This window comes from Esox lucius, chromosome 15 (assembly GCF_011004845.1).
Source record: "Esox lucius isolate fEsoLuc1 chromosome 15, fEsoLuc1.pri, whole genome shotgun sequence".
Taxonomy (NCBI): Eukaryota; Metazoa; Chordata; class Actinopteri; order Esociformes; family Esocidae; genus Esox; species Esox lucius.
In genome coordinates this window covers 7,994,405-8,006,842 of record NC_047583.1, presented here as the reverse complement: position 1 = coordinate 8,006,842, position 12,438 = coordinate 7,994,405, and the positions used below count along the sequence as shown (strand labels likewise).

Sequence of the window (12,438 nt, the reverse complement as noted above, 5' to 3'; positions counted from 1 at the left end):
GGTACTGGCTCGACTCGGCTTGCCTTTTTTGCATTTCCACTGGCCAAAAGGTGGGATAGCACCTGGTAGTACCTTTTTTTAGTACCTTCTCCATCAAGGTTCCAAGCGAGCTGAGGCGATACCAAAAGGTGATGTGAAAACACGCAAGAATATCTGATTGGACAAGAGTGACTCAAAGCGCAGAAGAGCAAAACAAGGTGTTCAGAAGCTACAGTAACTATTGACATCCGTGCAGCTAAAACACCAAAACAGAAACTTTTATCTTGAATGAGATGAGGATTCACAGAAATGTAATAAATTTTTGTGGGATTTTATGTAAAGAACCAGGGTTTTATATTATACTGTAACATCCTTAATAGGACATAAGTATACACTTACAAGTTTGTCACATTCTGCATAAACGGTAAGTCAGGTCAAGCTAACATATTTCTGTAGGCCATAGCATCATCAGGACAAATACGAAGTTGCTACAAACTGTAGCTCTTCTAACTCATTGTTAAGATCAATGGGAGAGAACAATGTCAAGAAAATATGAACTGAGTAGAAAGTAAGGGCCTATTTACATTACAACGACTGTCGAAAGAACAGTTAATTTTACAAAAATGTACATAATGTAAATAAATTGTTGTGTATAGATTTGCAGTGAGGAAGTGCTGGTCTCAAAAAGATTGGTTGAAAACATGCACACATAGCATCTTGCCCTGTCAAAATATGATCGACTGCTTTAGTCCAATAGGGGAATATGTTTGGCAAGCATGTTGGTTTAGTTTGTTATATATTTAGCTTTTTTTTATCAAATGAAGTTTGATTTCAATAAAGCAAGTGACTATGGTCACATGGATTAAAATATTTTATAAGAATATAAAAAATTACTATAGTTGATTAATCTTTGCCCCAGTCCGAGGTCCTCTTTAAGGCCCTATCTGTATTTTGTTCTATTCATCGTTCCATTCATCTTGAACAGTCTCTCAGTCCATGCTGAGAAGCATTCCCACAGCATGATGCTCCCACCCACATGCATAAACATAGGAATGGTATTAGTCAGGTGATCAGCAGTACTGTTCTTGAAGAGACATTGTGCTTGGCTTTTAAGCCACTCTACAATAAATGCCTGATTACAGTGCTGCAAAAACTATTTTCCATTTAGCAGGTTTTCCCATCTCTGCAGAGAATCTGAAGCTGTGTTAGAGTGGATGTTGTGTGCTTGGTCGGCCCCTGGCTAAGGCCTCAGTTTGGCTGGACGATTCCAAACCTCTTCTGTTTCACAGTAATGAGTCCTCTGTGCTCCTGGGCACTTTCAATGCTTTAGCAATTTTTTTATAACCTTTCCTCAGATTTATGCCTTGACACAGTTCTATCTCTTAGGCCTACGGAGAGTTTGTTGGACTTGGCTTGGTTTTTGGTCAGATATTGTGAAGTGGGGGGACCTTATGTAAACCTTATATAGATAGTCAGGTGGGTGCCTTTCTAAATCATGTCCAATTAATTACATTTGCCTTCGGTAAAGTTATAGAGACATCTCAAGGATGATCAAAGGATATAGAATGCATCTCTGCTTAATTGAGTGTCATGGCAAAGGGTCTATATATTTATGTACATGAGATTAAAACAGTATTTTATTTCAGTAAATTCAGTAAATCCGCACAACTGTCAAAAATGCATTTTCGCTTTGTTTGTAGATTTATGGCAGTTTTTATTTAATCACTTATGAATAAATTCTGTTAGATATTGTCCACTTCTGATCCATGAACTAAGTCATACAACTGGAAAGTTATGGAAGGATATCTCTAATTGCATAATTATTGAATATATTACTCTCTGTAGATGTTACAGCATTCTCCATGGGAAAATGGTTAACACAGCCTTTTATGGCGGAATACAGAGGAGGCAGTCAAGGCAATGGTTATGAGCCCATCAGATGTCCTCAGACCTCTACACAGTCAGTAAATCAACCAATCACATGTGTGTATTCCTATATTTGACCCTTTAAAGGTATTATATCAGATATATATATAGTCAGGTTCCTTATCACTATACTGTATGTGGAATAGGCTGTTATGTTGGCACAGTCTGGTTCCCAATCACTATTCTGTATGTGGAATAGGCTGTCATGTTGGCACAGTCTGGTTCCCTAACACTATACTGTATGTGGAATAGGGTGTGATGTTGGCACAGTCTGGTTCCCAATCACTATACTGTATGTGGAATAGGCTGTCATGTGGACACAGTCTGGTTCCCTATCACTATATGTGGAATAGGCTGTCGTGTGGACACAGTCTGGTTCCCTATCACTATATGTGGAATAGGCTGTCGTGTGGACACAGTCTTGTTCCCTATCACTATATGTGGAATAGGCTGTCGTGTGGACACAGTCTGGTTAGCTCTGCATAGGGAATAGGCTGTCATATTGACTGAGACACAGGAAGAGTAAGACACTTATCTCAATGTTTCAGAAAGGGGGGTTTATTCAGGAATATTATAATAATCCAGTCTTTTTTACACATACACAATGCCCTCCAATGACATTGGGACAGAGTTACATGTTCTTGTCTATTGTTTCTATACTCCTTCACATTTGAGATCCAACAATTACCATGAGGTTACAGTTTAGACCCTCCGCCTGCATGGGGCCTTGGGAAGTCTCACACATAGGCACTGCCATTGCCTTTCTCATACCAGACAGGCTTTGTTCCAACCGCAATATCACCACAGGCAATTTTAAATTGTTCAGTGCTCAGCTTACGAACATCCTAGAGGGACAAAGAGAATCATACCTTCAGTGCCATCACTGGTAACAGCTCCAATAGCTTTGATAGCTGAGGTCAAACTCACCCTGGTTCGTCTGGGCGGCCAAGCACCATTGCAGTCAGTGTTATTTTTTTTTAAAGAGGGATAAGCTATACATTTCTATTTATTCAAACACAGCGTACCCGCCCACGGAACGCTGTGTACGACTACTGTAGGTCTGTAAGGAACGCATTGAAATGTTACAAAACACAGCTTCATTGTACTGTAGTGTGTAGCCCACTGCACAACAGAGCTGCATTTAGTTATTCTAATGCTGATGCTAAAAAGAGAGAACATCCACGGGATTGCACTCAGTCTGGAATGAATGGGGTCTGGTGGGCGTGAAGAAGAATCTCTAATGAGTTTAAGAGAGAAAGACCAAGAATAATCGAAGGAGGCACAGATGCAAAAATAATAATAAAAAAAAAAATGCAAAGGGTGAAAGGGCAAAGTGTTCAAAGGAAAAGCTAAAATCAAAACCAAACGTGCCTTATGCCAATGTCAGTGATATACAACACTTGGCAAGCGGCCTAATGCCATCATCAGTGATGTACAAAGCATTACCTGACATCCCTTCAAAAGACATAGTAGCTGTCCATAACAAACATGACAGGTACAATTAAACTATCAGACACCAGCACTGATGATTGCATGAGGCAATTATTTTCATTTTTCTTTCAGCAATTTTTCTTTTAGCATCTTGGCCTCCAATTATTTCTTTGCGTGCAGTTCTGAGTGCAAGTACTTGTACAATTTCATTATGCCACATCCCCGAGGTCAGAATCGTATACGTGCGCCATTTTAATGCCTTCATTCTTTCACCACTTTTTCACCAGGCTATAGATATATAACAGTTAGCTCTATTCAATTCTGTGATCAGCCCTTAATTAACAAATGATTATATCAGCTTGCAGTCGCTGCACAACACACACAATTACCCTATTCAGGTTCACGATTACTTGACTAGACATACAAAATGTGTTGGTTATGACTAAACTAGACATACTTAACTGGCAGACTATGACTTGGCTCAACATTGTGAACTGATAGGTTATAACTAGACTATCAATGTATTGTTTAGAGAAGATGGGCGTCCCACTATTAATTTGATAACCAGGCACTTCAAATTTGGCGCACCAAGAATCGTGTGTGGCGGCCAGGCAGACTTCTACAGCTTAGAGACTGATTAGTTCAAGTTTAAAGCGGTCAATTCAATCATTGAATTGGATTTTCAGTTCACTTCCTGACATTTGTGCCTTTGATTCCAACTGTGCATGGATAAATAGGTAGACACAGACAGACAGACAGAAACTGTGTTCCCATTCTCATGCATTGGCACTTACTACTCAATTTTATTTGGTAACTTCACATCAGAGTTCGATATATCAAATATTTATTGTCTTTTTCGGTCCAGTTGTATCACCCCTGGGATGTGTAATTTATTCCTATTTCCTTATATTTACATCGGACTCATTGACGGTACTCAGGTTCTTTTTGCGTCTGAGTATCCTGGGTAACAGAAACCCTCCCAGCCTGGAACTCTGTGAAGACTCTTCACTGGGACTCATGGAGGCGATGCCAGAGCTGAGCGAGGCCATGTCACAATTTCCCAAAGATCTTGCCCGCAGCCTGTCTATTGCAGAGCGTATTGAGCCGTTGATGGAGGCTCCCAGTGATGAGTTGTCAGATATAGAACCTCCGGACCCTGTAGGGGAATGGAACATGGTCGTTGGTCGAAAGGTACTTTCTCTCTTACATTTTGTCAACACTACAACTATTGGAATGAGAGCGCACTTTTACAAAGAACAAAAAAATGACAAGTTGTTAAACCTTTGGACTGCCAATGATTCTATATACATTTTCTGCTCTGTAACCAGAGAGTGTGAATCAGGACAATACTCACTGTATATTTTGTTGCTCATGCTGTTTGTTCGTCTTAATGGCCCCCGTTTCTTCAGGAAACTCCAGTCCTCCCAGTTGGTTTGAGACAGTCCTCCATCTCCATTGTTTTCTACCACCATCTCCTCTATCTTCTCCAGCAGCTCAGTGACCTGAGGTCCATCACCCCTGTATTTATTGTCCAAGACATGATACCTGTTTCCACATTTCTCAACAAGCCACAGGAGGGCCTTCCCTTCACTCTCAATGTGCTGCTCAATGGAGTCTCCCAGACAGTCCCCACGTGTGAACAACACTAAGGTTTTTCTCCAGACTGTCTCTCCGAGAAGCTCCAGGTGTTCCTGTACGGCCATTCTGTATTCCTCAGTGAATGAATCATCCCCCCGTATGACCAGGAGGAAAATGTGAGGTCCTGGAGGACAGATGGACCGGCTGACAACGATCTCCCGTCTAACCCGCTCGGAAGTCCATTTTGCGGGCTCGTTCCACCACCATCCTGGAGTGTCAACCACAGTGACCCAGCGTCCCGCTACCTCACCCTGTCTCTTCATGCACAGAGCAGTTGTCTCTTTTGAATTGAACAGTTTTTTGCCCAGGATGGTGTTTCCTGCTGAACTCTTTCCAGCTAATCTGTAGCCCAGCAGCACAATCCTCAGCTCTGGGAGTTGGAGTAAGTTATCTGGTGGAGAGACGCCAAGGAGAGAGTTCACCCCGTTAAAACCTGTTCTAATCTGAATACAGGTTTAAAGCAGCCATTACTGGTATCAGTGGATCGAGGTTGGAGCTAAGCTCCTGGCGCTCCACCGTCTGTGGCGAAAGTTAAAGGCAATTCATAATTTTCCACTGACCTTAGACCTCCCCCTTAATTCAATTGAGGAGGAGGAGGAGTGGAGGGAGGATTTGAAGGAGATAGAATGAAAACGGTAGAAAGACTATTACTGATGCTGTGAGGTTGTTTTACACTGCATAACGTTTGATTTGAGTCTAGAATCTCTATTCTGGGACTGGCACGCTTGTTGTGGTGTCATTGTACTTCCTTATGAGGCCGCAGTAGGATATCAACATTTATGATGTGCTATGTAATAATTAATTGGCACTATGAAAACCCTTCAGTTTTGATTTGTGAAATAAGGAACTTTTTTTCATACTTTGCTTACCAGAATCTGAGATTCTATCTCTGGTGGACATTTTTGCATCTTCATACGTGTGTCCTTTGTTGTCTGTAAAACATTTACATTTTCTGTTAATAAACAAACCTCCCTCCCAGATGACCAATAACAATTGATGTACAGTAAATATGTTAAGAAAATGTGCTATTTTGTAATTATTGTCTTTTTCATCACTTATTACTGTATTAGTTATTACTGTATTAGTCTATTGTAGATAGTAGTTTTTTTATTGTCAAGCAGAAACCTGCAAGTATTGTTTTATTTTTTTTTGGTGTTTTGTATGTATCCTTTGCATTCAACCACAAAAATAAACTTGAATACAACCATTATGTCAAGAAACCTGGACTTGTCTACGGTAGCTTTGGTGAAAGATATTAAACATTACATGTGCAAAATAATTTCCTGGTTTCATAAAGGCATACAATACAATGTTTTGTTCTACCAGCCAGTGGTGCAGTTTGTCTTTTTTGCCACCATAATCACACCACATGTGGACCTTAGGAAGAGAAGCTGCTGCTAATGGGGATACGCTTGGCCGCAAAGGAGGAGTCCAAGAATAAGTAGATCCCTCTATAGGGAGGCCAAGAAAAATCTGAAATCAGGAATCATGTCAGCCAAGCAAGTTTGGAGTCGGGAGGAAAAAACAATTCTCTACAGCTCTTCTGCCTGGAAAGGCATCAGACAGATCAGGAACTAAAACCGCAGCCCCCCTGTTGTTGCTGTGGAAACGGCACTGCTAAACAAACTTAACTGTTTCACAGCATAGGTTTGAACTCACAAAGGCCACTCAATCAGCGGGACACCTCGCCACCATCCCTCCCTTGCCACTTTCCCATCACTCAAACCCCCCCACTACACCAACCGCCAATTCCATTGAAGCCCCGCCTATCAGTGACCTTCAGATGAACCCCCCCACCTGCCCCAGGCTGCCCTCTACACCTTCCTCACGCACTACGCAAACTGCACACCACTACACACAACGCTACAATACAACACACCACGACAACACACACCATATCCAACCGAACACACGTTATACACCTATTTGAAAACAATTTCTCCACAAAGCAAAAATTACATTTCCTCTAATAGGTTAACGCAGCCTGCGGAGAGCTACATGTACACATATCTCTCCAGTGGCCTAGAGTACTACATTTTAAAGAATGCTGTCATTGGTTAGCGAAGAAAACATTGTGTTTTTTGATTGGCTGAAATTATCACTGTTTATGTTAGTACAACTAACATTTGCCAGCTTTTCTGACTGGACTAGCTACAATGCAGCATTCTATCACCTGAGGCTGGTAATCCCAGATGTGGACAGGCTTTGGCAGTGTTGCCCTTTGTTGACAGTAGAGCAAGCTTATCAAACCCTCTAAAAAGCAGTTCTCCATCAATACCGGCCCCTTCTGTCAGAAAATGTATCTGACCGATCGCATGTTAACACGTTTTTACACGATTATAACCATAACAAAACAGCTGACATAAATTCGCATGAAGTTTTTTTGTAACACTGTCATGAAACCTACATAGAATTGTTGTCATTATTTTATGGATGCTTGTGGTTATAAAATTGCAACAACCCATAAAACATTCCGTGCAAAAATCTGCCCCTAAAATCCAGATTAAACAGAAACATACTATTTACCAGTTTGGTGTAATAGAACAGTTTGCCTTGTATGAATGGTTTTGTGGGTTAGAGCAATTATGTTACAGTCGAAACCACCCAGAATGACGCAATACAGCTAAACTGCATATAAGTATGTCACTAGACTAGAAATACATCATTCCTGCGTGTTTCATATCAGACGTCATTGTTTAAACTGCACTGTTTGTTTGGATGGTTTTAGTTTTTGATGATTTTAGCTTGGATAACACAATGGATTTTGTGGTTAACTTCAGGAAAGACCTCCCCCCAACACACACATCTCCCCCTTGGGATTGAGGACTCAGCTGTGGTTGAATCATTCAAATTCCTAGGGACCATCGTGTCCCACAGTCTCAGGAGGGATGACAACATCACAGCGGATCACCAGAATGCGCGCCAGAAGATGCACCAATTGCAGCAGCTGAAAAAACACTAAAAAAAATCCCTCAGTCAATTCTGACCCGCCTCCACATCAATCGCAGAGCCCATCCTCACCTCTTTCATCACCGTCTGGTTTCGGTCTTTGTTTGCCCGCTGCTGAAGGAAACCGTAACAGCTTTCATGCCCTGGTCACCCACTGTTCCAAAAATGATCTTCCAGCCGTGCAGTACAAGTCAATCATGACCAAAAAGAAATCTCACCACCTGAGCTGTTGTTCCCCACACTGCGTGATGTAACAGATTGAAATGTTATCAGCGCCGAACGCTAACCAACTAGGCTTTTCACACCCCTCACACAGAGAATAATAGGACCATGTTCACCACATCAACGCATCACCACCTTGCTGCTAACTGATAACTAAACAGCTGCACCTCGCTGCACCGGGAACTCTCCACATCGAGATGAATGCACCTACTGGAACTGGAAAGATGTATCAGCTTGATATCCCTGTATGTTATATGCTCACAGCTCAACCCCTTATGTTATATGCTCACAGATCATCCTATGTATGTTGTATGCTCACAGCTCATCCACAAATGTTATATGCTCACAGCTCATCCCCGTATGTCATTTGCTCACAGCTCATCCACGTATGTTATATGCTCACAGCTCATTTACTTATGTTATATGCTCACAGCTCATCCCCATATGTTATGCTCACCACCAACTCTATGTAATTGTATATGTGAAGTTTGCGTTTCCATTTGTGTTGTCTGCTGTTAGCAGCTCAACCACCCAGGCGATGTATACCTTATATCCCCCAAAACTGTTACTGTCTATGGACTTTCAAATACATCCTGAATTTATTAAATGGGCTGACATTTCCTTACGCCCTATGAATATAAAGCTGTTTGGGACATAAATAACGTTTTGAGATAATCAGCAAGTGATTTCAGTGTCACACAGTTATTAAAGCAATAAGAAAAGGAAAGGTTTACGTTACCAGTTGCTCACACGCCTCCTGATGAGGAAATGAGAGAAACGCAGTCAACATTGTGTGTGTCTTTCTGCAAAAAACAGGCAGTGTCTTAACTTGTTCGATGGGTCCTTGTGCCAACCCACAGGTCCCATGTCACATCACTGATGTTTATCAGTCACAAACGCAGAATCTCATTTCTTCAACATTGTCCTGGGTTATTTATTTAGTTATTATTACTACCATGACCCCTACTGTAGGCCGTGGGTTTTTGGTTGGTGGAGCATGGATCACATCACCTGGGATGTAGCTTTTTGTGTCCCACGGGCGACCTATACAAGAAAAAGCCTGAACATGTGTTCACTCTACTGTGTTTATTTCTTCTGCTGCTAATATACTACGGCCATTACTAAATTACCATTACTACTGTTAATGATACTACAACTACCAGAATTACTACTACTACTGTTACCATTAATAACACTCCTATTACCAATACTAATACTACCACTTCTGCAACTGCTACTATTACTACTAATATAAGACCTTTTTAGGCTACTCCTACCACAATTACTATTGTTATTGTTCATTCTGCCCAAATTACTATTATGACTACAACTACTGCTATCATGTCAGCTTCTGTTACCACTACTATTACTACTCGTACATAAAGCTGTAATTACTGAGATTATTAGGACAATATGTAGATGCACCAGACAAAGAGATAGAGAAAGGGAAAGAGTGGTAGAGAAAGAGAAACACACACAGAAGGAGGGATACAGAAAGAGACAAAGAGAGAACGAGAGAGCTAGAGGTTGAAAGAGAGACAAAGAGAGAGAGATATAGAGAAAGAGAGCAAGAAAGACACAGGTAGAAAGAGAGAAATAGACACAGAAAGAGGTAGAAAGAGAGGCAAAAAGAGGGAGAGGGAGAAAGAGAGGCGAAAAGAGAGAGCGATAGAAAGAGAGGCAAAAAGAGAGAGCGGTAGAAAGAGAGAAAGTGCACATCAAGGCATTTTTGCTCTGTGGTTTATAGTGAAGTAGGAAAGAGTTGAACTGGATATGTGACAATCTTTACATTCTCCCTCTGAAACATGGCTGTCCCTCTCTGTTTAGTGCTGCCGCCTGCTGCATAAACACACACAAAAGGGTAAACAGGAAGTGGACGTTTGGAATTAAATCTGTTGTGGACTGATGGAGGAGGTGGTTTTCAGCCTAATAATAGTCCTCCCTGACACACAGACGCGCATGCACACGCTCACACAGGCGTCATTTTATATTGATGAGGACATAAAAGCATAATAAACCCTTAGGTTCACATAGATCAGATACCTCCAACACACACGCCTGATTTGTGTTCAGTGCTGCAAAAAGTTTCTCCGGATTATTGAATAACAATGATTGTGGTGTAGAATACCTTTTTATTTTGTAGAATGACTCATTACATTTAATTCATGGATTCAGCCTAGCAAGTCCCAAGGAAAGCGTCAATCCAGACTCCAATTGAGCCTATTAATCGTTGTGTGAAATTTAATATGCATCAAATTACCTAGACGATTAAAACTAAGAATGGCTCCCAAATGGCTTCCAATTCCCTTTATGGGCCATAGATCTCTGCTCTAACAGAGGGGACTACATAGGGACCCTATTATTTTTATGAATCATAGAGCTCTTTTCAAACTAAGGGGACCAGATAGGAAATCTAATCACTTTATTGGCCATAGACCTCAGTCTAACGGAGGGGACCAGATAGGGAAAAGGGATGTGACAAGTGGACATATGGTCTAAATGTTTTACGCTCATATTGTTTGTGTAAAATGAAGTGAGGTAGTCCTGTGTGACGGTCCTGCCATATTCACTGTAGTCCCGGCTACCAAAGCCCTGGCTACCAGTACCCTGTCATGACTGTAATGAGACAAAACCTATCGACTGTACGTGATCGATGGGAGAAAAGTTAAAAAACTGCGACTGTTGAGTTTCTTCAAGTACTTTTGGTTATTGTTGTTTTTTCCCCTCCGTCTGTGGCACATCTGTTGGATGTAGCTGTCAGTTGTTTGGCCTGACAGGAAGTGATGTTTGTGTGTCTGTCTCGGTAGTTGGGAGATGGCTGCACCATTGTTACCCAGCAACCACATATCCGCTCAGGATCCAAATATTGTTTAGAGATTTACACCGCTGAAATGTAACAGGCAGGAAGTCTTGAACTCTCCACCGATTCCCTGTTTTGTTTTTTCTACAGATGAGGTTGGCGTGACAACGATGAACCGCTGCCTGGATGCGGCGAAGGCGTGCAACATCGATGAGACATGCCAGAAGCTTCGCACGGAGTACGTCTCAGCCTGTATCCAGCCATCGGCCCGCTCAGGACCCTGTAACAGAGCCCGGTGTCACAAGGCTCTCAGGAAGTTCTTTGACCGGGTTCCTCCTGACTACACCCACGAGCTGCTATTCTGCCCCTGCACAGGTAGGAGGTATGGGGTGTGTGTTGTTGGGGTGGGGGGGGGGAGCGTGTTTGTTTGCAATGTGCGTGTTCTTTATGCTGTCCAATTTGTGATTATGGCCTTGCCCCAAATCAGGGAGACCGTCCACAGGCACGTCCCTTCTGGGTCGCAAATGATGCAGCTGTGCTATAATTACTGTAACAACGCCACGTGGGATTTAGGAGACGCCAGTGTAACCCTAACTCGGTCCAAACATGGCCCACACCAAGTCTGTTGCGTGTGTGTGTGTGTGTGTGTGTGTAGTAACACCTGGAAATGTATTCTGAACAAGGTGTCTTGGCAGGTCCACATTAGGTAAAAGGCTATTTTCGGGTTAGGATTTAGGCTCGGGGTCAAATTTGGGGCTGGGTTAGTTGGGAAAAGAATGACTCATTTATCTTGTCCCCTCACGGTTAGGAAAACATGCGTGTTTGAGTGTGTGTGTCTAACTGACACTGTCCTGCTCCAGACACGGCGTGCGCTGAGAGACGGAGGCAGACCATCGTCCCCACCTGCTCGTATGAGGACAAGGACAAACCCAACTGTCTGGCTGCGCTGCGTACCTGCAGAACCGACTACATATGCAGGTACGGGGAAATAGAGTGGGTGTCTTCAGAGGCGCGTGTGTTTGTCCTGTGCGTGTGTGTGCGCGCGCGTTTGTGTCATGTGTGCCCATGTCGGTGTTTTTGCGTGCGTGCACGTCTGTATGTTAAGAATATTTCCGTTTTCCTTACCGTTGCCTGGAGGCCTTTCATTTGCTGTTCCCTTTCACGTGATGGTAGGCTGGTGCTTCCTCAGCTCCTCCGAGACCTGTGCGCCAACAGTGCATCAGTGACAGTACTAATTTAGTATTGCACCTTTCATTTATTCATACCCTGTCACCTAAATAGATTTCTCACAAATGCTTTAGTTTATTGGACCTGAAGCCCCTTCTATTGAATGTTGACTGCTAAACCTCATTCAGATGTAAGCACTTAAGACCGTTAAACATTATCCCAACGTAAGCCTACCCCGTCAGAGCTTTGAAGAAGAAGTACAGAATCTATTACATCCCCCTAAAACTGTTAACCCTGTTAAATTAACCAAGTCCTCCTCTCTCATT

At 42.3% G+C, this 12,438-nt stretch overlaps 2 protein-coding genes across 5 annotated transcripts in view; one reads left to right on the top strand and one right to left on the bottom strand.

Annotated features, from left to right (window-relative positions):
• The window catches only part of gfra4a (GDNF family receptor alpha 4a), a 174,346-nt gene that overhangs the window by 141,211 nt on the left and 20,697 nt on the right, over positions 1-12,438 (top strand). For both annotated transcript variants that reach the window (XM_010879402.4, XM_034297227.1), the window contains exons 4-5: positions 11,096-11,320; positions 11,806-11,923. In XM_010879402.4, the coding sequence (XP_010877704.2) occupies positions 11,096-11,320; positions 11,806-11,923 (343 nt within the window). The remainder of the gene's footprint in view (positions 1-11,095; positions 11,321-11,805; positions 11,924-12,438) is intronic.
• Positions 2,463-12,118, bottom strand: LOC105015860 (GTPase IMAP family member 9). 3 transcript variants are annotated; one of them, XM_020053842.2, is made up of 6 exons: positions 12,071-12,118; positions 8,885-8,902; positions 7,996-8,164; positions 5,844-5,906; positions 4,691-5,365; positions 2,463-4,492 (listed from the first exon to the last, which is right to left on the bottom strand). In XM_020053842.2, exons 4-6 carry the CDS (start codon positions 5,872-5,874, stop codon positions 4,233-4,235), a joined length of 966 nt encoding a protein of 321 aa, XP_019909401.1. In that variant the 5' UTR covers positions 5,875-5,906; positions 7,996-8,164; positions 8,885-8,902; positions 12,071-12,118; the 3' UTR covers positions 2,463-4,232. The 3 variants fall into 3 exon arrangements, with proteins under 3 accessions (XP_019909401.1, XP_010877613.1, XP_019909402.1); XM_010879311.2 differs by lacking the exons at positions 7,996-8,164; positions 12,071-12,118 and having other exon boundaries at positions 8,885-8,903; XM_020053843.2 differs by lacking the exons at positions 7,996-8,164; positions 8,885-8,902; positions 12,071-12,118 and adding an exon at positions 7,501-7,970.

Excerpts from the sequence above, each read along its gene's own strand:
- LOC105015860 (XM_020053842.2), bottom strand. The coding sequence starts at position 5,874 with ATGTCCACCAGAGATAGAATCTCAGATTCTG. Across the intron at positions 5,366-5,843 it reads AGATAGAATCTCAGATTCTG|ATAACTTACTCCAACTCCCA; the intron begins GTAAGCAAAGTA and ends TCTCTCCACCAG. Across the intron at positions 4,493-4,690 it reads CATGAGCAACAAAATATACA|GGTCCGGAGGTTCTATATCT; the intron begins GTGAGTATTGTC and ends ATTCCCCTACAG.